At 32.9% G+C, this 20594-nt stretch overlaps 6 protein-coding genes across 9 annotated transcripts; 4 read left to right on the top strand and 2 right to left on the bottom strand.

Moving 5' to 3' along the window:
* The first annotated feature begins 169 nt into the window (after positions 1-169).
* Positions 170-3741, top strand: LOC141529116 (leucine-rich PPR motif-containing protein, mitochondrial-like). 2 transcript variants are annotated; one of them, XM_074245530.1, is made up of 3 exons: positions 170-282; positions 541-684; positions 834-3741. In XM_074245530.1, the coding sequence occupies exons 2-3, from the start codon at positions 560-562 to the stop codon at positions 3685-3687; spliced, it is 2979 nt and encodes a 992-aa protein (XP_074101631.1). In that variant the 5' UTR covers positions 170-282; positions 541-559; the 3' UTR covers positions 3688-3741. The 2 variants fall into 2 exon arrangements, with proteins under 2 accessions (XP_074101631.1, XP_074101632.1); XM_074245531.1 differs by having other exon boundaries at positions 204-219.
* A 657-nt stretch (positions 3742-4398) lies between these two features.
* LOC141529115 (leucine-rich PPR motif-containing protein, mitochondrial-like) lies at positions 4399-9383 on the top strand. The gene is made up of 5 exons (XM_074245529.1): positions 4399-4669; positions 4761-7725; positions 7896-8568; positions 8726-8878; positions 9170-9383. The coding sequence occupies exons 1-5, from the start codon at positions 4536-4538 to the stop codon at positions 9250-9252; spliced, it is 4008 nt and encodes a 1335-aa protein (XP_074101630.1). The 5' UTR covers positions 4399-4535; the 3' UTR covers positions 9253-9383.
* Baf (barrier to autointegration factor) lies at positions 9291-10450 on the bottom strand. The gene is made up of 2 exons (XM_074245541.1): positions 10203-10450; positions 9291-9923 (listed from the first exon to the last, which is right to left on the bottom strand). Exons 1-2 carry the CDS (start codon positions 10326-10328, stop codon positions 9777-9779), a joined length of 273 nt encoding a protein of 90 aa, XP_074101642.1. The 5' UTR covers positions 10329-10450; the 3' UTR covers positions 9291-9776.
* A 97-nt stretch (positions 10451-10547) lies between these two features.
* Positions 10548-15270, top strand: LOC141528760 (structural maintenance of chromosomes protein 3-like). The gene is made up of 5 exons (XM_074244975.1): positions 10548-10613; positions 10882-11073; positions 11242-11317; positions 11501-14861; positions 14932-15270. Exons 2-5 carry the CDS (start codon positions 11059-11061, stop codon positions 15041-15043), a joined length of 3564 nt encoding a protein of 1187 aa, XP_074101076.1. The 5' UTR covers positions 10548-10613; positions 10882-11058; the 3' UTR covers positions 15044-15270.
* A 172-nt stretch (positions 15271-15442) lies between these two features.
* Positions 15443-17310, top strand: LOC141529185 (PSME3-interacting protein). Of its 3 annotated transcripts, none has more exons than XM_074245657.1 (5): positions 15443-15672; positions 15917-16015; positions 16138-16419; positions 16514-16685; positions 17159-17310. In XM_074245657.1, the coding sequence occupies exons 1-5, from the start codon at positions 15576-15578 to the stop codon at positions 17184-17186; spliced, it is 678 nt and encodes a 225-aa protein (XP_074101758.1). In that variant the 5' UTR covers positions 15443-15575; the 3' UTR covers positions 17187-17310. The 3 variants fall into 3 exon arrangements, 2 of the variants coding, with proteins under 2 accessions (XP_074101758.1, XP_074101757.1); XM_074245656.1 differs by having other exon boundaries at positions 16514-16703; XR_012479537.1 differs by having other exon boundaries at positions 15444-15672; positions 16514-16843.
* Slh (sec1 family domain containing Slh) lies at positions 17023-20465 on the bottom strand. The gene is made up of 7 exons (XM_074245650.1): positions 20303-20465; positions 20036-20195; positions 18829-19681; positions 18088-18485; positions 17889-18027; positions 17617-17820; positions 17023-17548 (listed from the first exon to the last, which is right to left on the bottom strand). The coding sequence occupies exons 1-7, from the start codon at positions 20328-20330 to the stop codon at positions 17438-17440; spliced, it is 1893 nt and encodes a 630-aa protein (XP_074101751.1). The 5' UTR covers positions 20331-20465; the 3' UTR covers positions 17023-17437.
* Between the last annotated feature and the right edge of the window lie 129 nt (positions 20466-20594).

The raw sequence follows: 20594 nt of genomic DNA, 5'->3' as shown, positions 1-20594 counted from the left end.
TCGCGTGTTAGAACTTGTTTTGGAGTTTTTTAAGTTTTTTAACTCCAATTCTAGTGAAATATTTTTTTTTATATAATTGTAAAAATAATTGCACTAATTTTTTGCAATTATTAAAAAGTGTTTTTAGTTTTATTTTATTTTGTGTGATCTGGGAGTTGACATTTGGCGCCATCTGTCAAAATTAAATTAAACTGACAATTATTTGCTCACTTTTTTTAGGTTAGATTTTTATAATAATGATTATTTAAAATTACAATTATAATAAATAAACAATTATGACAGGTATTTTATTTTTTTAGAAAATATTTTATGAACATGCGCATAATTATTTAAATTTTATAACACTGAAGTTAGCTGTCAACTGTTAATTTAAAAAATTTTTTTATTTGTTTTTCAATAATTAACTGAAAAATTAATTTGTTTTTTGTAGTCAAAAAAAAATTAATCAAAAATATAATAAACTATTTTTTAAAATGATTTTTAATAATTGGAGTGTTTTATTAACTTTAATTTAAAAAATGTATTTATTTATTTTTCTAGATAAATTATATGTGCAATAATGAGACCGGTATCAAAGTATATAATACAAGTGATAAGAAATGGATTTCGTTTGAGATGTCCTATTTATCAACCCCATTTTGTAGTCACCAACAACTCAGTGAACTATGCACAAAATTTATTAAGGTAAATTATTTTGATGTATATTTAAAAATAATAAATAAAAATTAATTTAGCAGATATTTAATAATTTTTTTAACAAAAAAATTGACATGTAGAAATTTAAAAAAATTAATTAAATGAAAAATTTTTTAAAAATCATAAAAAATTTCCAGGAGTTATGGAAACAGTCCAGGACCAGTAGCTTCAACAGTTTTCAATGAAAACCTCCTGAATCAAATCGACATAAAACTTCAAAAAGGAAACCCGATCCCGAAAAAATTAATCGAGCGTTTGATAGTCGAGCTTCAAAACTCCGGAAAAATCCAGAACTTCGACGCGTTCCTCGTCATAAAAAGTTGCGGTAAGTCTTTGATGGACGCAGACGCTAAGGAGAGTATCGATCTGGTCCACTACTTGTGGGAGACCCTTGAAAGCCTCGATGTAAAACTCGAAGTGTCTCATTACAATGCTCTGCTCGACGTTTACCTAGAAAAAGACTTCGACTTTTCAGCAAGTGAATTTCTCTCCACAATGATTGAAAAGTCAGTAGAACCCAACCGCGTGACTTTCCAGAAACTGATAGCAGGTTGTTGCAAAAAGGGCGACATAGCAGAAGTGATGACCCTGATGGTAGACATGAAGAGCCGCAACCTTCCTCTGACCGAGGAGAATTTCAACCTGCTGATCTTGGGACACAGCCAGGCGGGTGACATGGACAGCGCGATTAATATCCTGGCCATCATGAAGGAGAAGGGAATCGCCCCTTCCCCCGACACCGAAACCGCTTTGATATGCGCGTATGCTAGGCAAGGCGACTTCAAATCTCTGAATGAGTCTTTAAAAAAATTAGCAGCTAGCAATGTTGACCTGGGGGAGAGACATTACATGGAAATTTTCCAAAGCTTGGTAATAAACGGACACTTGGAGCAAGCTGAGAATTTTTTATTAAAAATGCCCAAAGAAATTAACTCTGACATAGACATCAGCCGGCTGATCATAAAACTCATCAAGATGCAGCACACTGACCTAGCTTTAAGGCTGCTAAAGTCCACGACGACGATTCCTCTGAGATTCCACGCCCGTATGAATATTATCCTTGGATCTTTGGTAAAAACCGACACCAAGGTAGAAGAAGTAATTTTAATTTGCGAGAGAATAAAAAAAGACTTTGAAAATGAAGATCCTTTCAAAGACGCGGTCTACTTCTACCTGTTCAACGGAATAAACCCTTCTTTAACTCTCGAGATGATGAAAGCCTGGTTCAAAGCTGGTGGAGAAATCCACGATCATTTCTTCTGGCCGCTGCTAGTCCTCGAGAGCAAAGCCAGCAATGTCGACGGTATTTTAAACGTCCTTAGGTCAATGATTGAAGATTTTAAAATTACCCCTTCTTTGAGGACACTCAGAGACTTTACAATTCCGTATTTGTTTGGTTCGAAAAAAGAAATCATCAACAGGCTGCAGCCGCTGAATATTTCCGCGGACAATATTGTGACAGCGATGGCCGACAGGTGTATCATTGAGCGACAGGTTAAAAATGCAGCGATTCTTTTGACTTATCATGAAGCTAAATTCCCCACGGATGAGGAATTCCTCCAGCGATTCGTCGAGACTCTTAACGTCAGAAATGACGTAAAGTCATTTGTTGTAATTTTAAGACTTTTGTACAGCGACTCGGGAAAGATGTCAGCGGCTTATATGGATAAAATTTTAAGGAAAGTTATTGATGTAGTGCCGGATTATCGGCCGAGTGTGATAATTAGTCTGTTGCAGGAGCTGCTGGTAGCTGGGCTGAGTATTTCTCCAGAAATTGCGGGGGAAATTAGGAGCTATCTTGGCAATTCTGCTGAAGAAGTTGAGGATGTTATTAAAAAATTAGAATCTGGAGAATTAAAAGAAGTTCCAATGTCTGAGTACAACCCTTATTTATTGCAGCGGTCTGAAGCTTCTGGAGAGATTATTTCTAATAGTCAGGTTTATGAATTGAGGAATGAATTCAATAAATATGTTACAGAGCAGGATAATGAGCGCGCAGCTGTTGTTTGCAAGCAGCTATTAGCTATCGGGTATATATCTGCGCCGTTTTACGCCGTGGCGATTGGAGTTTTTTGCGACCTGGAAGATCTGGAGACTGCTGGAAAATATGTTGAGCAATTTTCAGAGAAATTACCGCAGCATAATCTGAGTTTTGGGAAGGGTCTTAAGTTTGCGGAGCTGCTGGTGAAAAATAATCAGTTTGAGGAAGCTGTCAGGTTTATCAGGAGGCAACCAGTCGCTGAAGATAAGCAAGCATTTTCTAGGACCAATATCAAAGCTGTGGAGTCTCTTCTTGCGCTCACGGCGAATCGGGAGAGTCTTGAGAGGATTTTTCAGATGATTGACCTGCTGGCGGAAAAAAGATTGTTAAAAGCGCCCATTTTTCCTCTGGGAATTATTATTGAATCATTTCTTGAAAAAAAAGAACCTACCAAGGCGCTGGAAGTTTTTGAAAGGGCTGTCACTGAGTATAAATGCACTCCTAATAAAATTAAATTGTTACAGGCTTTGGTACTCAGTGATGACCAGGTTAATCTGAAAAGATTTGTAGATTTTTATAACGAGACTTGGGGAGAAGAAAACACGCAAGTATGCATGGCGCTGGTGAATTTAAGCATTGGAAAGTATCACCTTGTTAGGAAATATTTTCAAAATTTGGGATCGTTTATTTCTAACTTTCAAATTGGATTTTTTGTCGACTATTTGGAGAAGACGAAAAACTTTGAGGCGCTTGAAGAATTTATTGAAATTACTAAGCGCTTGAATGGAAATCACACTAATTTGTACAAAAAAGTGCTGAAGGTTTATGATAAGCACAATAACTGGGAAGGAGCGCTAGATCTTTGGATGAAGATGCAAGAAAATGAAATTAATCCTGATCGGGATTTTTTATTCACTTTGAAGAAGTTACTTGTTAGGCATCATCAGCAAGTTCCTTTTATTTGTGAAAATAGTCTTAAGAGTGATAGGGGACTTTCTAGAGTAGGATAATTATTTGTACAAATTATATATGTATTTCATAAAGTTGTAAAAAAAGATTATTAATTTTTGTGAATTTTATTTTAATTAAGACCACTTGATTTTTTTAATATTTTTAGAAGATATTTTAAAAATATTTTAAGTGATAGTTTATATAAATTAGTATTTTTTAAATATTATACTAGATAAAATAGAATATAATTTTTTTTAAAGAAAAAATTACAAAAACTATTTTTTGGAATAAATTTTTTTGTTAAATAAAATTAAAAAATTGTCAAGTGACAGCTAACTTGAATGTCATAAAAAAATTGTTAGTGAAAATTTTTACAAGTATTTTATTCATTGTAATTGATTTGTTAAAAAAAATTGACAGCTGTCAGCTGACTTCACTTTCATACTAAAAAACACTTAAAAAAATTACAACAATAATTTTTCAACACATTACAAATAGAAAAAATTATTTATAATAATTTATTTGTTAAAAAAAAAAAAAAAAAATCACATGTCAGCTGACAATAGTATTAAAAAAAAAAAAATAAAAAATAGAAACCACGAGCCGGCGCTACTGTAAAATTCCCAACTACAAAACACGACTTTACGTCTAATAATCGCGGAGTGTGTGTGTCGCGTTACGAAACTATCTACACACACATAAAAAAAAAAAAAAAAAAAAAAAAAAATAAGAATGTATATTATATTGAGGTACAGTGTAAAACACGTGTATTGAGGCGGCCATTGTTGCTAGATGTGAAATAATTACTCGCTAAATAAAAATATAAATAATTATTAAATTTATAATATAAATTGACTCACTATAAATTAAATAAATACACTGACAAATAAAAAGAAACCTCAATAAAATGTCAACGATGCTCAGGTACGTAAGGCATTTAAGAAAATTGCATCATGTCGGCTGGAGAGTAGCCTTAAATCAACCAAATTTAGAAGGCGCCGGCATAAAAAATGTCGTCAATCAGCTGCCAAATTTGTCGAGGTAATTTTTTGAAATATTTGTCACAAAATAAATAAATTAAACAGTTAAAAGTTAAAAGTTAAAAATTAAAAACTTGGACTGTTTTTTGTAGGAATTATGCAACAAATCTGGCGGTGCGACAAAAGCCGCTTCCAACAGCGACATTCCAGAACATGGAGAGTCAGCTGAAGCGAACGGGCCGAGTTTTTGCGGTGGAAATCGAGCACTGGCTCGAAGAAACCCAATCTCAGAAGAATATGTCTAGTCTGAACGCTCTGCTGTTAATCCGAAGCTGCGGTAAATCGCTGATTGACGCAGACTCCAAAAAAAGTATCCAGCTCGTGCAGAAAGTCTTCAAGACTCTCGAGAGCTTCAAGATAAAAATGGACGTGTCACATTACAACGCGCTTTTAAATGTTTACATGGAGAAAGACTATGATTTCACTCCGGACAAATTTCTGTCAAAGATGGAGGAGCAAAATATCGAACCTAACCGCATTACTTTCCAGAGGCTAATCGCCGGGTACTGCAACAAGGGAGACATCGCCGGGGCGACCAAAATGCTGGCAGAAATGAAGAACAGAGACATGCCGCTGAGCGAAGACATCTTCATCTCGCTGATCACCGGCCATAGCCAAGCAGGAGACATGGAGAACGCTCTGAAAACCCTGGAGTCAATGAAGATTGCGAAGATCTATCCTTCGGCAGACATTTACGCTACTCTGATGTGCGCGCACGCGAAAAAAGGAGACATGGATGGCATCAGGCGTACTTTTGAGCTGATGAAAAAGGAAGAAATTTCTCTATTGGACAATCATTATTTAGAAATCATCAACGTGCTGGCTTCCAATGGGTTTGTCAACGAAGCAGAAGAATTCTTCACCCAGTTGCCCAGCATAATCCGCTCTGACACAGACATCTGCAGGACTTTAATCAAACTTGCCTTTGAAGGGCACCTGGAGCTTGCGCTCAAGCTGCTGAACTCTACCGCCGAGGATTCTACCAGAGAGTTATACAGGTCTTCGCTCATCGCGAAAGCTCTGGTGCTCAACGGCGGCAAGATAGAGGACGTGATCCACGTCTGCAATTTCGCTAAAATCGAGCTCAAGACCGACAGAAATTTCGCTGTGATCGTTTATGATTGCTTGCAGGAGGGCGTGGACCCAAAGACGACCTTGAAAATAATGCAGGCTTGGTTGAAAGCCGGGGGTAAGATCCGCGAGCATTTCTTCTGGCCTTTGTTGGTCTCCCACGGCAAAACCGGCAACCCCAAGGGCGTTGCAGAGATTTTAAAGACCATGAAGGAGGACTTTAATATCACTCCGTCGATGGAGACCATAAAAAATTACGCGATTCCCTTCATGTACGGCAACTTGGACAACACAATCGAGCTCTTGACTCCTTTAGGCATCTCCAAGAACGACATCTTGCTGGTGACTGTTGAGAGGCAGATGGTTGAGAGGAAACTCTTGTCATCTGCCGCTACTATGGCAAACTACCCGGCTCCGTACTCCAAGGACGTCTTGTTGAACCGTTTAGCCTTGGCTTCTTGGGATAACTCGCCCAAGCAGTTCGTGATGAACCTCAGGTACCTGTCCGACAACTCAGAGGCCGCTAATCCTGACCAGGTCCCCACGTCGCTTGTTGATGAAGCTATCAGGAAGATCATGTCCGTGGTTTCAAGCAACCAGCCTTTAGCAGTGAGTAATTTAATCAATGAATTGGTCGCAGCTGGGCTGAGCATCTCCAAGGAGACTGGAGAGGAACTCAGGAGTTATTTAGGCTCTAAGATCACTCCAGAGCTCAATGAGAGCATTGACAAACTGACCTTAGGTAGCTTAACCATCGTTCCTATTTCAGAGTATCATCCTTTGCCGGACAAGCCGATAAATTTGGCTCTTAATAAGCACGTTCGTAGCTTAGGAAGGAAGTTCAATGAATTAATAGAGCAGCATGATGTCAAAGGTATTGAGAATTCTCTCCAGAAGATGGAATCTTTTGGACAACTCACTCCCTGGGCGCTGGCTCAGGCGATTGGTGTTTTTTCTGAGACAGACTGCTTGGAGCTTGCTAAAGACTGCGTTAGAAAATTCAAAGCTACTTTCCAAGAAGCGTCTTTGGACGCCAAGAAGGCGATCAAGTTTGCTGATCTGCTGGTGAGGAACGGCCAGTTTGATGAAGCTGTCAAGTTCTTAAATGATCAACCGAAGCTGCCGCAGAATAACGAGTTGAACAAGTACGACATCAATCTTAAAATCTTGCTGGAGAAAGTTGCTGGTAGTCAGAGTATCGAGAAGGCTTTTGAATTTTTTGAGCTTCTGAGGAAGAAAAATTACGTTGAAGTGGATAATTTTACTTTGGGACCCTTGGTTAAGGCTCATGCTCTTGCCAATGACCTCCCCAAGGCCATAGAGGCTTTTGAACGAGCCTGTACTCAGTACAGCTGCGCGCCTTATAAGAATAAATTGGCTACGCTACTGATTGAAGCGGAAGACGCCACTAATTTACAAAAAATCACGGACATGACCACTCAGATTCATGGAGAGAGCAACGCTCTGATGGATCTGGCTTTCGCGTTCACGGAGTGCGGGAAGATTAGACAGGCAAGGAAAATATTCGAGACTCCTGGGCTCCAGGTTCAGAGTCAAAAGATTGCTGTTGCGATTGAACATTTAAGGAAGTTTCATCCAGAGTATCTCATACAGCTGGTCAATATTACTAAGAGCATCGCTAGGATGGACAGAGGGTTTATGTATAATAAATTGCTCAATGTGTTTATTGAGGACAACAATTGGCAGCAAGGTCTCGCGCTATGGACTGAGATGCAGGATGATTATATTCAGCCGACTAGTGATTTTTTGAAGAAACTCAGCGAACTGCTTCAGAAGAATAATCAGAAGGTGCCTTTTGTATTTGACCCTCAGTGGAGTAGTCAGGAGACTAGGTCCCCTATGACCAAAAATGTACTAATTCTTACGAGGAAGCTGACTCCGGTCCGACTTGGACCTTTTGAAGATGCGATTCAGGAAAAAGACTATAAGAAGGCGGCGACGCTGATTTCTAATGACGCTCCAAAGGTATGATATTAATTATTTTTTACCAACAAATTTGTTTTAAAAAATTATTTTAAAAAATTGCATTTTTATTTTATTAAAATTTCTACTTGTAAATTTTTTTTTTCCTATAATTTATTTACAAAAAAAAAAAAATTCTTAAACTATCTTCTAAATTAATTTTAATTCCAAAGATTGAAGCTGTTGGAAAGTACACGAGATTGATCAACAACGCGCTTGCCGAGGACCAGATCGACCTTGCGTTTGAAATGATGAAAACTCTCATCACCAAATACGGATACGTCAAGTCTAATACTTTCACGAACTTGGCAATGAAGTTGGTCGACACAAAGCGATTTGACGCGATTGAAGAGCTGGGTAATTTGTTGTCTGTAAGAACTAAGGACGCTATTAATTATGGAAAGGTTCTTTGTATTGCGAGGATCAAGGACAAAGGCTTGAGAAATTTTATTGAGACTTTTGACATAGAAGCGGTTCAGTCGGACAATCTTAAAGATGTACAGAAAGATCTTCACTTTGGAGCTTTGACCGAGGGACTGCTCAAAGATGAAAGTTGCTTGGAGACCTTTGAGAACTGGGTTAATAAATTGTCTGATAAGGGACTTAGCAGAGGCAAACACGCCTTGTGGTGCTATTACTTTATCAAGAGGGATCCCAAGGTAGAGGATCTGTGGAAATCTGAGATTGAATCGAGTCCCTCGCCCCTTACTAAACCCATTACTGAGTACGCTTTGAAAAATAAAGACAGTGAATTGATGGAGATGTTGAAGAAGAAACTTGACACGCATCCAGAGTTGGCGAACAATTCTTCTGCTAGGATTTACAGTGATTTAATGGAGCTTTATAGTAAGTTTTGTGATTAAATTGATTTATTTATAAATTAAAAAAAAATTCCATTAATAATTTTTTTTTTAATTTAAAAAATGGAATTTCTTAAATAATTTTTTTTTTTTTTTTGTTAAAATTGTGATTTTTTTTTTTTTTTTTTTTTTTTTTTTTACAGATTCACTTGAACGATTTGAAGACTCACTGAAAGTTTTCAATGAAGTAAAAAGTCGATTCCGAGATAATGTAATAAGGAATGTGATGATATTGGACCTAAAAGAAGGTCTAGAAAAAATAGGAAAACGTTTTCCTTATAAAATCGAATACGCAGGTAATTTTAATAACTAAATTTATTTTTGTATCTAAATATAAATATATATATATATATATATATATATATATATATATATATATATAATTATAAGTATTCATGTAAATTTTTATGAGTTTAAAATAAATCAAAATTAGTAATAAAAATCATAATTGAGTTCTAAGACAATTCATAAGCTTCGGGATTTTTTATAACAAATAAATTAAGACTGAAAAAATTCTAGATGTAAAAAAAATTATTTTAAATAATTTATTTGTTAAAAAAAAAAATTTTTAAATATTTGTTTTTCAGATTGGAGAAAAGACAACAATGGAAAAGGATCCCAAAAAATTCAAGACATAAATTTAGAAAGAAAAGCAAATTATTCTAATTAGCAACGTAGTATAAATTATAAATAACTCATAACTAATCATACTTTTTAAAACCACTGTAAGAAAATTTACTTTTATTTGTATACAATACATGCATTGTTATGTTTATGGTAATTAAACTTGTGTATAAAATAGAGATGTTTTTTTTTTTTATCGATGTCACTGAAGATACCAAACATCCGTCAAGTTTTTACAATAATTAGTGACATTTTTATTTTATCTGGGACGACAATGAATAAGATATTAAAATTACAATCATTTTTACGATAAAAATATTACATTAGTCCATTTGGTTAACTATCAGCATATAAAAATATCTTTCGATTAAAATTTAATCAACCATTTATCATAATTTATCATTATTATTATTATTATTATTATTATTATTATTATTATCTTTAGAGTTAATTAGCAACATCGTGTCTGAATCAGACACCAAACAATCTTATAATTTTCTAATAGACATAGACACTTTTCGGAATTATCTAACTTAGCAATGATAAAAAAGAAAATATATTAAAACAAAATTACAAAAATTCATCACACCAGTCGTTAAGGCACTGGTAACAATCGTTAGATTGTTTAGAATTCGCAGAGCAGACGTCCTTCATCCATTCTTGAAAAAGTTCTTTATCTTTCTTCAATACCAAGTACTGTCCCAGCACCACGTACGCCTGAAAAATAAATATTTATTGATAAAAATATTAAATTAGTGGAAAAATTATTTATTGACACTGATTATAATGAAACTGAAGTTAGCAGACGTCTAAAAATTTTTTAATTTTTTTTATTAATTAAATTACAACTACAAAGATATTTATAAAAATTACACTTGTATTTTTTCAAGTTTTTTACATGTGACAATTTTTTAAGTGAAATTTTTTTCCAAAAAAAATTTCTAAAAATTTTGAAATGTCGGCTAACTTCATTTTCATTGATTATACACGACATACCTTATCAAAGCCGGCAGCTTCTAACCGCCTTGCCAAAGTTTCACCTACACCAGCTAAATCTGTGACTGGTTTTTCTCCCATTGGCTCGGCCACGAAGTTCTTGTGCTTTTGTGAAGTACTCGACATTTTTAATGCTTCTTATTTTTTTATATTGTTAATTTTTAGGAAAATTTATTTTTAGACAACAACAACAATGATGCAAATGCAGAAGGATGATTTGAAGGTGTTTAGGTTACAAAGGTTCAACACGCTCTGGCGGTGGTAATTAAATTCGCCATCTGGTGGGTTAAGTTGTAGTTGACAATTTCACCACGTGGCGCTTTAAAAAATTCTAGCGCTGCATTTCAAAGTTTTTATTGTTGTTGTTATTATTAAATTGTTGGTAGTGAGTTTTTGACATTTTTAATCTCTGTAAGTAAAATTATAAATTATTAATAATTAAAAAATCGATTACAATAAATAAATGCTTCTAAAAATTTTCACTTGTAATTTTTATTAGTTTTCACATGTGGAATTTTTTAATTAAATTTTTTTTATAATAATTTAGTTGTTATACAATTCTAAAAAAATTTTTAATGTCTGTCAAAAAAAAATTGACATGGATAATTTTCTAAAAATAATTTTTAGGAGTAAATATTTTGACACTTTAGTCACGGTCGAACTTCCTTACATTTTTTAGGCTACAAGATTTCCGTACTACAAGCCACTTTAACCGCCAACCGCACAACCGTCGCCATTTCTTCATTGTTACACTGATCGCTGTCTTCTCGTCTGAAATGTAAAAGATCAATTGTTAATTTCTGAAAGAAATTGAAGATTAAAAATTTCATCAAGTAACATAATTTATTAAATAAATATGTATATTGAAAAGGTAAAAATTCTTTACTTGTTATTTTTATAAAAAAAAAAAAATTTAAGGTTAGAAATTTTTGTCGAAGAACTTAACTTAAAATTAATAATTAATTATAACATTTGAGAAATTTATCTTTTTTTAATTTTGAATTATTTTAATGATAAGATTAATTTTAATTTTTTTTAGATCGTCATTGAGGGCTTTAGGTCTTACCAAGGGCCAATTACTATCGGTCCATTTCATCCAGGCTACAATGTAATTGGTACGTAATAATAATAATAATAATAATAATAATTATTATTATTATTATTATTATTATTATTATTATTATTATTATTATTATATAAATAAATATATATACATTTTAGTAAAAAAAAAAAAAAAAACAACTTAAAATTTTAAATAAATTTAATAAAAAATTAATTTTAATTATTACAAATTATAGTTGGCAGAAATGGATCCGGAAAAAGTAGTTTTTTCGAAGCGATCCAATTCGTCTTATGCGAAGAATACCACAAACTATCACCGGAAGAGCGCACTAGTTTTCTGCACGAAGGCACATCTTCTCGAGTTCCTTCATGTTTTGTAGAAATAATCTTCAACAACTCCGACAACCAATTCCCCGGAGACTCCAAAGAAAAAATAGCAATCCGTCGCACAATTGGTCCAAAGCAAGACCAATTTCTCTTGAACAAAAAGCGAATTACAAAGGAAGAAATTCTGAAATTATTCCCGTCTGCTGGATTATCAGCGCGCAATCCATATTACATCATCAAGCAGCGTCAGCTGTTAGAAATAGTAAACGGCACAGATGACATGAGATTGGAGCAGCTCAAAGAAATAGCGGGTGTTTCTTCGTTCGAAAATCAGTATCAGGAAATGAAGACACTGCTGCACCCGACAGTGTTTTACCTGACGCGTGACGACTTGTTTGAAAATGTAAACAGATGTCTGCGGCAAAAAGAAGCAGAAGAGCAAGACATGAAGCAGTACGCTGAGTTGAAGAAGCAGCGACGCTTGGTGGAGTTCTTGCTGAGTGAGATGGAGCTCAAAAAATTCACCAGCTTGCTCACCAAAGCTCAGCGCCGGTACTCTGAGCAGAGCGCCCAGCTGATTCAAGCTCAGAAGAATTTAAATGAAGTTGAAGAAGAAATTTCAAAGCTTGCTGGCAAAATTAACGGGACTAAAAAAGAAATTGATCTTGCTAAATTTAATTTTAGAGAATTAATTACTAAGCGGGAAAAATTTTTGATTAATCAAAAAAATTGGAAGATTAATCTTGAGCGTTTGCTGGAAAATATTAGCAAAGACAGAGAGGCTCAGGAAAAAATTGAAGCAGAGTTGGAACAATTAGCTGAGGATATTGATAACCGTAATGCTGAATTAATTCCTATCAAGGCAAAGTTTGAGGCTCAAGAAGCTGAAAATAAAAAAGTCACTCATAATTTTGCTGTTGCAGAGAAGCTGCAGAAAGAATTGATTTTAAAAAAGCACCGAAAAAAATTGTTTAAAAATAAAGAAGAGCGCGATACTTGGATTAAAGAACACATGCAATTGTTGGATAAAAAAATTACAGAGTCTGAAAAGTATAAAGCACAGTACGAGAAAGAACTTGAAGTAGAAAAGGGTAAAAAGCCTGAGTTTAAAAATAAAATTCAAGAACTTGAGGATCATTTTAAATCTCAGCTAACTTCAATTATTAATTATGAGAGAAGTTTGTATGAAAGGAAAAATAAAAGAAGCCAGCACCAAAAACAACGGAAAGATTTGTTTGAAAAGAAGAATATTCTTGAGGAGGAATTGAATGACTTGAATCATGAGTTGAAGAAAGCTGACCAGGCTCTTGGGGTTAGCAAGGATGTTATAATGGGTCTTTACAGTGTTGCTAAAGTACTTGATAGTTTTAAACAGCATGAAGTTGAAGATAATTATCACGGAATGGTCGTTGATAATTTTAGCGCGTCAGAAGATCTCAATACTGCTATTGAAATGACTGCCGGCAATCGGCTGTTTTATAATATTGTTGAGAGTGATGAATTCGGCATGAAAATCCTGGAGGAGATGAATGAAAAAAAACTGCCTGGAGTGGTTAATTTCTTGGCAATTAATAGAATTAATTTTAAAGAGCAAAACTATCCGGCTGATGATGATGCAAGGCCTTTGATATTTTCTTTGCAGTTTGAAGATAAATTTGAGGCTGTTATTAATAGTATTTTTGGTAAAACGCTTGTATGCAAAAATTTAGAGTGCGCTAGCAATGCAGTGGATAGATATAAATTAAATTGCATCACTCTGAGTGGCGCTAAAATTTCTAAATCCGGTGACGTTGCTGGTGGGTATAAAAAAAATTATAAATCGATGATTGTGGCTTATAAAGCGCGCTCTAAAATACTGGAGAAGATTCGGGAGACTGAGGAGGAGTTGAAGGGGATTGAGGAAGAGTTTAAGAGGGTTGAAAAGGAGACTAATGAAAATTTGACGGAGATTACTAAATTGGAAGTGAAGTTGATCAAAGCCAATGACATTCAGAAGAATGTTGGAGAAGAAATTGAAAGGCTGAGGGAGCAGCTGAGGGATGTGGAGGGAAACTGCGAGGAGACGGAGAAAATTTTTAATGATTTTGCGACTGATTTAGAGATTGTTAGAGGTAATAAAGGTAATTTGGAGAATGAATTGCAGCAGGATTTACTCAGTCAGCTGTCTGATGAAGATCAGAGGCAGTTTCAGGAGGTTAATGATTTAATTGTAGAATTAAGCTGTGAAAAGAAGAAATTAGTTGATCAGCTGATTGATTTAAGCAGTGAAAAATATCGGGTGGAGAAATTGGTGAAGAAAGAAATTTTCAAGAAGAAAAAATTAGAGGAGAGACTGGAGGAATTGAAGGTAGGCATTGATAAATTTAATGTGGAGTTGAGAATGACTAAAGAAGAAATAGAAGAGATTAAAAATAAAATTAAGGAGATCAATAAGAGGATTGATGAGGAAAAAATTACGGACCTAGTGAAGGTTAAAATAAAATTTGAAGAAGACTTGAAAAAAAAATTGGAGATTAAAGAAGAAATTTTAGAAAATTTCAGGGCTCTTAATTATTCTGTTGAAGAGCTAGAAGCAAAAATAAAAAATTATCAAGAAGAATTAGCTTCGCAGAAGGAGAAATTAAATACGCTTGGTCCGGTGGCGAGGCGAGATGTTCAGATGTCTTGTAGGGAGTTGAATGAAAGGTTGAAAGAAGTTAATGCGAGTTTAAAAGCTTTGGAGAATATTAATATAGATGTTCTGCATCAGTTTGAAATGGTCACTGAGTGCAGTGAAGACTTTAAAGAGACTCATGAGAAATTGTTAGAGGACGTCGAGGCAGCGCGGGAGCTTATGCAGATTGTCAGTGAAAATAAAACTGAAAAGATTTGTTCTACTTTTCAAGATATGGACAAACACTTTAATAGGATTTTTAAAAAACTGGTTCCGGGTGGCTCAGCTAAGTTGATCATGAAAATTGAGGGAGAGGAGGATAGATATTTTGAAGATATTTCTGTTCAAGTTATAGAAGCTGGTAATTTCACTGGGGTGGACATTGAAGTTTCTTTTAATGAATCTTATGAGGAGTGTCAGGTTTTAGAACAGTTTTCTAGTGGACAGAAGTCCCTTGTTGCTCTCGCCTTTATTTTGGCGGCCCAAAAGTGCCATTTTACCCCGTTTTATGTGCTTGATGAAAGCGACTATGCGCTTGATCCCGAGCATAGGAGGAGCTTTGCGAAATTAATCGCTAGTCTCAGTAATAAAATACAATTTATTTCTACAACTTTCAGGTATTTATTTATTTTTGTTTTTTTATTTGTTTTAAAATTTAGAGATTCATTTTTTGGGTTTTATTTTTAGGCCAGAGCAGCTGACGTATGCTAATGAATTTTTTGGAGTTCAAATACGGAATAAAGTTTCTTACTTGCAAAAAATTTCCAAGAAGGAAGCTGCTGCCTTCATTGAAAATTAAAAATTTTAATTATTTTAATTTAAAAAAAAAAAAAAAAATTGTATTTATTTTAAACAGCTCCTTTTTTTAATTTTATTGTAATTATTTTATTTGTGATAATTCTGCTTATAAAGCAGTTTTTTTTTTTTTTAATTTTACATTTGTTCTTTTTTTAAAAAAAAAAAAAAAAAATTGTACTTTTTTTTTGTTATTTTATATTTTAATATTATTAATTGTAGACTTTATAAATAATAAAACACTTGATTATAAAAAAAATTTATCATTTATTTATAAACATTTAAAAAAAATTTTTTTATGATTTTAAATTTTGGCGCGGTTAAATCAGCTGTTTACATTTATATTCGCCAGACGGCAGCACTATTTTGATAAACACACTATACCTAACTGCTGTTGGTTAGAAAACTTCTATAGTTAACATGTAAATAAATTAACCAGTAAATACAATTCATATATTATAATTAAAAAAAAAAAATATTTACTACGCTTCAATATACTTTTTTTTTAAATAATAAGTAATTATTTAGATTAAAAAATGAGCTCGGGATTTGTGTCCGAAGCTGAACTTGCTGAGCAGCGGAAAGCTAGACAAGAAGAATGGGAGCGTGTGAGAACTGCGGAAGATTCACTTGGTAATTCCGGGAGATTGTTATTAATTTATTATAATTATTATTGAATAATTATTTTTTTAATTTTTTCTGTTGTAAAAATTTAAGAAAAAAAATTTTTTTTTAAATTTTTGACGTTTAGTAGTTTGACAATTATTTGTAGAATTTTTTTTTATAATTTACATTTTAGTTAATTAAATTAATTAACAATGTAATTATTAAGTTAGTGCGGTATTGTTTAATTAATTTAATTATTAATTATTCTTAGAACGTCCGGAAGAAAAATATGATCCCAGGCCGCTGTATGAAAAGTTACAGGAGCAAAAAAACAAACGAGATCTTGAATATGAAGAAGCTCACAAACTTAGTAAGTTATTTATTTAAAAATAAAATTTTATTTTCATAATTTTGGTATCAATTATTTGTAAATAAATAATCAATAATAACAATCAGCTGTTAATTAATTAATTATTAAATAATTTATTGCAGAAAATATGATAAAAGGTCTAGATGACGATGAAGTTGAATTTCTAGATCTGGTTGACAGAAAAAAATTAGAAGAAGAAAGAAAGAAAAAAGAAGAGGAAGCTCAAGAGCTGCGTAACTTTAAAAAAGCCGTTGCCTCTTTGCAAGATAAAATGCAGGAAGAGAGACTCAAGTCCGAGTTAAAGCCTCCGTCTACTGGAAGTAAAACAGCTGGTAAACATTCCCAGGTCAAAGTATTAGCAGGCGTTGTTGTTAATAGACCTGAAAAGTCAGGATCTAGCCAAGGTAAACTCAATTTAAGTTTTTTTTTTTTTTTTTTTTTTTTTTTTTTTTTTTTTATAAATAATAATAATAATAATTGAAAATTTATAATGATTAGGTACCAAGAGAAAATTGCCTGAGACTGATACCGATGACAACTCGCCAAAAAAAGAAATAAAAACAGAGCAGCAAAAAAGTCAGTCAGGAATGAAGTGTATTGGAATTCTTCCGGGAATCGGGTCTTATAATGACTCGAGTGATACTGATTGTTCGTCAGATTCAGAAGCAGAGTATGCTAATCCTGTCAAGTATGATTTGTTAGGGAGAAAAATAGTAATAAAGTCTGAGGATAAAAGCTAGGAATTAAATATAGGGATTATTGAAAATAAATATTTAAAATTGAATGAATAAAAAAAATTATTTAATTTGTATTAAGCTGTCGATTTTGGTAATTATTAAATTAAGATGAAGTAAATAATGATAGAGATTTATTATTATTATTATTTTTTTAATACTAAATCAATAACAATAATAATAATAATTTTTCAAAATAACGAAGGATGATTATTATTATTATTATTATTATTATTACTATAATTATCATTATGATAATGATAACTTATAAAATATAGTTATAAAAATGTTCTTTATTAAAATAAGTTATGCAAATCAAATGATTACAAATAATAACTTTAAATAATTGTAAGTTACTTTGAATATAACAATTTAATAATAAATGTTTTAATCTTTTTTTTATTTACAGCACAAATAGTAACCATCCGCAGCAATAAGACTGCCACATGTCGAGGCTCTGCTGATGTTTTTATAATTCAAAAACCGCATTGTACAAATAATTGTAATTGTTTACTTGACTTCTCCATTGCTATTGTAAAATAACACGAGTTTTCAAAATCATTCTGTGTTACTTTACAATGATTTTATTTAATGTACATACACTGAGCCCTGCTTAGCTAAATAAAATCCCCACTTCTTTTTTTTATAAATAATTATACTTATCGTAATATAAAAATTAGTTTTTTAGTCAGTGTACTTCTTGCCCGAGTAATGACAATTGTTTGATAAATTGTCGGGCATTTATTAAGGTCGTTGAACCGTAGATAACTCTTTTGTTGGCACCGCTACTTGTTTTTTGCTGTGGAAAAAAAAATGGTTAGCTAATTTTTTTTTTACAGGGCATTTAATTAATAATTAATATTTTACCTTTACATAGTCATTCAAGTTTTGATACTCAATGTAATTACCACCACCAACGATAAATACAATAACGTCTTGGAATGTAGTACGATTTTTAGGAACATGTTCTATTTGTTTCAATTGCTTTGGATCAAGGTAATAATAATCTTCAGTACTTGAACTTTGTTTCATTTCTATTAATTCATCAACTATTTTTGTCACAGGTAAATTCTGAAATCAATAATAATAATTTTTAGAATGAAATATTATTAATAATTTTTATAATTAAAAAGACTTACATGTTTTTTAACGACAAGATTTTTCACCCCTTCCATCACAAACGACGAACCCTGATTCATAAGTTTAGAAAACATACTAACAGTTTTAGTACCACCGCCTTCATAACTATTTTGAATACTCGACAATTTTGTGTATCCCCTAAAAAAATAATTATATTAATTACGCAAAAAATAATAAATAAAAAAAATATGAAAATACCTCCATCTCTTGATGTACAAAAGTGGATTGAGATCGCATCCAGCATTGGCTAACGCAGCTTCATGTTTGTTGAACTCAACCTCTGACATGTTTGTGCAGAGGTAATAAATAATAAACAACCGAATTTTATCCTCAGGCGTTCCAGCCTCTGGGTCGTTAATAATGTCGAGAATGCTGCGGTCTAAAGTTTGCTTGCTCATTATTTTCTCTTCTATTTCAAAGAACGTGTCAAGCCGACGGGACTTTATGGAATTTAGAATTCCTGTGGCAATCGTCGTGTGCATGTCAATCAGCCGCTTCATGTCCAATAGTTGCGGTAAAGAGTTCACAGCATTTGTCAGACGGGCTGTGTTGTTGGCTACCATATTACCGGGTATATCCATGTTACCGTCAATACCCTGTTTATATATTTAAATTTATTATTAAAAAATATTATACTGACATTAGTGAAGATCTAACAATTTTTATTTTTTAAATTAAAAATTATTTTAAAAAATTCTCACTTATAATTTTTTTTTTTTTTAATTTTTACGTGTGGAATTTTTTTCATTGTAATTTAATTGATAATTATAAAATTAATTAACAGTAAAAATTTTTTTATAAATTTATAGTAATAAAATTATTATTTAAAAAATTCCACATATAAAAATTAAAAATAATTATTAATGAAAATTTTTTAAATAATTTTTTTTCTAATGTAATTAATTTATATTAAAATTAATTTAAAAATTGAATTCAAACCATTGAGCTTTTAAGTTTTTTAACTTCTTCCTCGCAGACGCGATACTGCTCCAATTCTTCTTGAATGGCCTCAGCGACCCGAGGGAAGGGACTGCCTTTGTGCTGAGACCAAAAGCGATCGGTATTATTAAGCTCGCAAGGTCGAGTTTTGGACCTGGCGCCTCCAGCTGGAGACCGCCCAACATTTTCTTCGATCACCAGCCGATTGAGCGCCAGCTCGAGAACGTCGTGAGCCAGCGCCTGGTAGGTCCAAGTGTGATGCAGCGGCGTCGCCATGTCGACACTCCGGTCCAGGACTATCAACAGCGGCCGCTGAAATGAAAAGTGTCCAGTTCCCGCGACTTCGCCCTGGAACAAACTGTTCCTCGTGTCCCAGACATTCTCCCTGAGCTTTTTGTCCAGCTTCTTGGCAACCATCTCTGCGGCGTTACCACGTGGGCACCGGATTATTGGAACAGTTCCTAGAGTTACGAAGACTGAGAACAGGCTGTCGACTATAATGTCCATGATTGATTCCATCTCCGTGTCCTTAATCTCTCCGCGGTTTATCGCGTGGTAGGATATCATGTCGCTGTTTTGATGCCTCAGTACAAACATATCATCTTCTAAGGTAATAAAGTTGAGATACTGATCGAAGACTTTTTGGATGTTGGCAACTGCTCCGGCTAAAAGTGCTGCTGATGCCAGGTCTTCCATTTTTTGTCGAGATATTGGGGATATAAAATTCAAGTGATAAATGTCATACAGACCACTTTGGAAGTCTTGACCAATACGACCTATGTTTTCTTCTGTTGGAGCGCAAAAATATATTGCTGGGACTTCAGGAATTACATCTCTGTCTGAATGTAATTGCCTAGAAAATTTAAGTAATTAATTGCCGTGACTTGTGAATAAAATTTTGCTTTATTTAATAATTACTTTTATTAAATTGCACTTAATAAACGTCAATAATTAAAATATTTTAAAAAAATTAAACGTCTAGAGATTTTAAAAAAGTACAAATTTCTTATAAATAATTTTTTTTAATAATTAATTTATAATAAAACAAAAACTTAACAAATATCAGTTGATATAAAATTCTATATTTTTATATACTTAAAAAAAAAATTTTTTTTTTTTTTTTAATTTCATGATGAAAAATTTCTTAAGCTTTCATTTGATAAAATTGATGACTGAGTGATTAGATAAAAAAAAATGAATTACTTACATGTGCAATGTTATACCTAGATCACGTAATTCTTTGACAGAAATCAACGGTGAAATAATATCTTGACCTACACGGTCATATATTAATATTTTCCAGGTTGGAACAGCTGTTGTGGCTTTTGTCTCCTGCTGGTTTAAATTTAACATTTGCTTCAGAGCATCTGAAAAATAAATTAATTCATAATTAACTCAATATAAACTCAACATAACCAAGTTTCATAAATAAATAAATAAGAATTGGCTGTTAAAAAATATTTTTTAAACTTACGGATTTGTTTTTCTCGAAGCGTCATCATGTTTCCAGAGAAATAAAAAATTAATCTACTAAATTTTTATATTTGTTTTTGATAATAAGTAAATTATAAATGATAATTGTGGTGACGTTGATCAAATATGTTTTCTGTCACTCACTTGTTGTGTATTCGACGTCCAATAGGTTGACTGCTGCGCTCTCTATATGTTAATTACATAAAAATTACAATATTAATAATTATTATAAATTAATTAAGCACTACTCTATTTTTTCACAGCTGTTAAAATAAATTAATTAACAATACTTA

Source organism: Cotesia typhae, unplaced genomic scaffold (genome assembly GCF_013202065.1).
Source record: "Cotesia typhae breed Kobodo isofemale line unplaced genomic scaffold, CoteBio_Ctyphae contig_44, whole genome shotgun sequence".
Lineage (NCBI taxonomy): Eukaryota > Metazoa > Arthropoda > Insecta > Hymenoptera > Braconidae > Cotesia > Cotesia typhae.
Note: the sequence above shows the minus strand (reverse complement) of the source record. Positions and strands in the feature narration are given on the sequence as shown.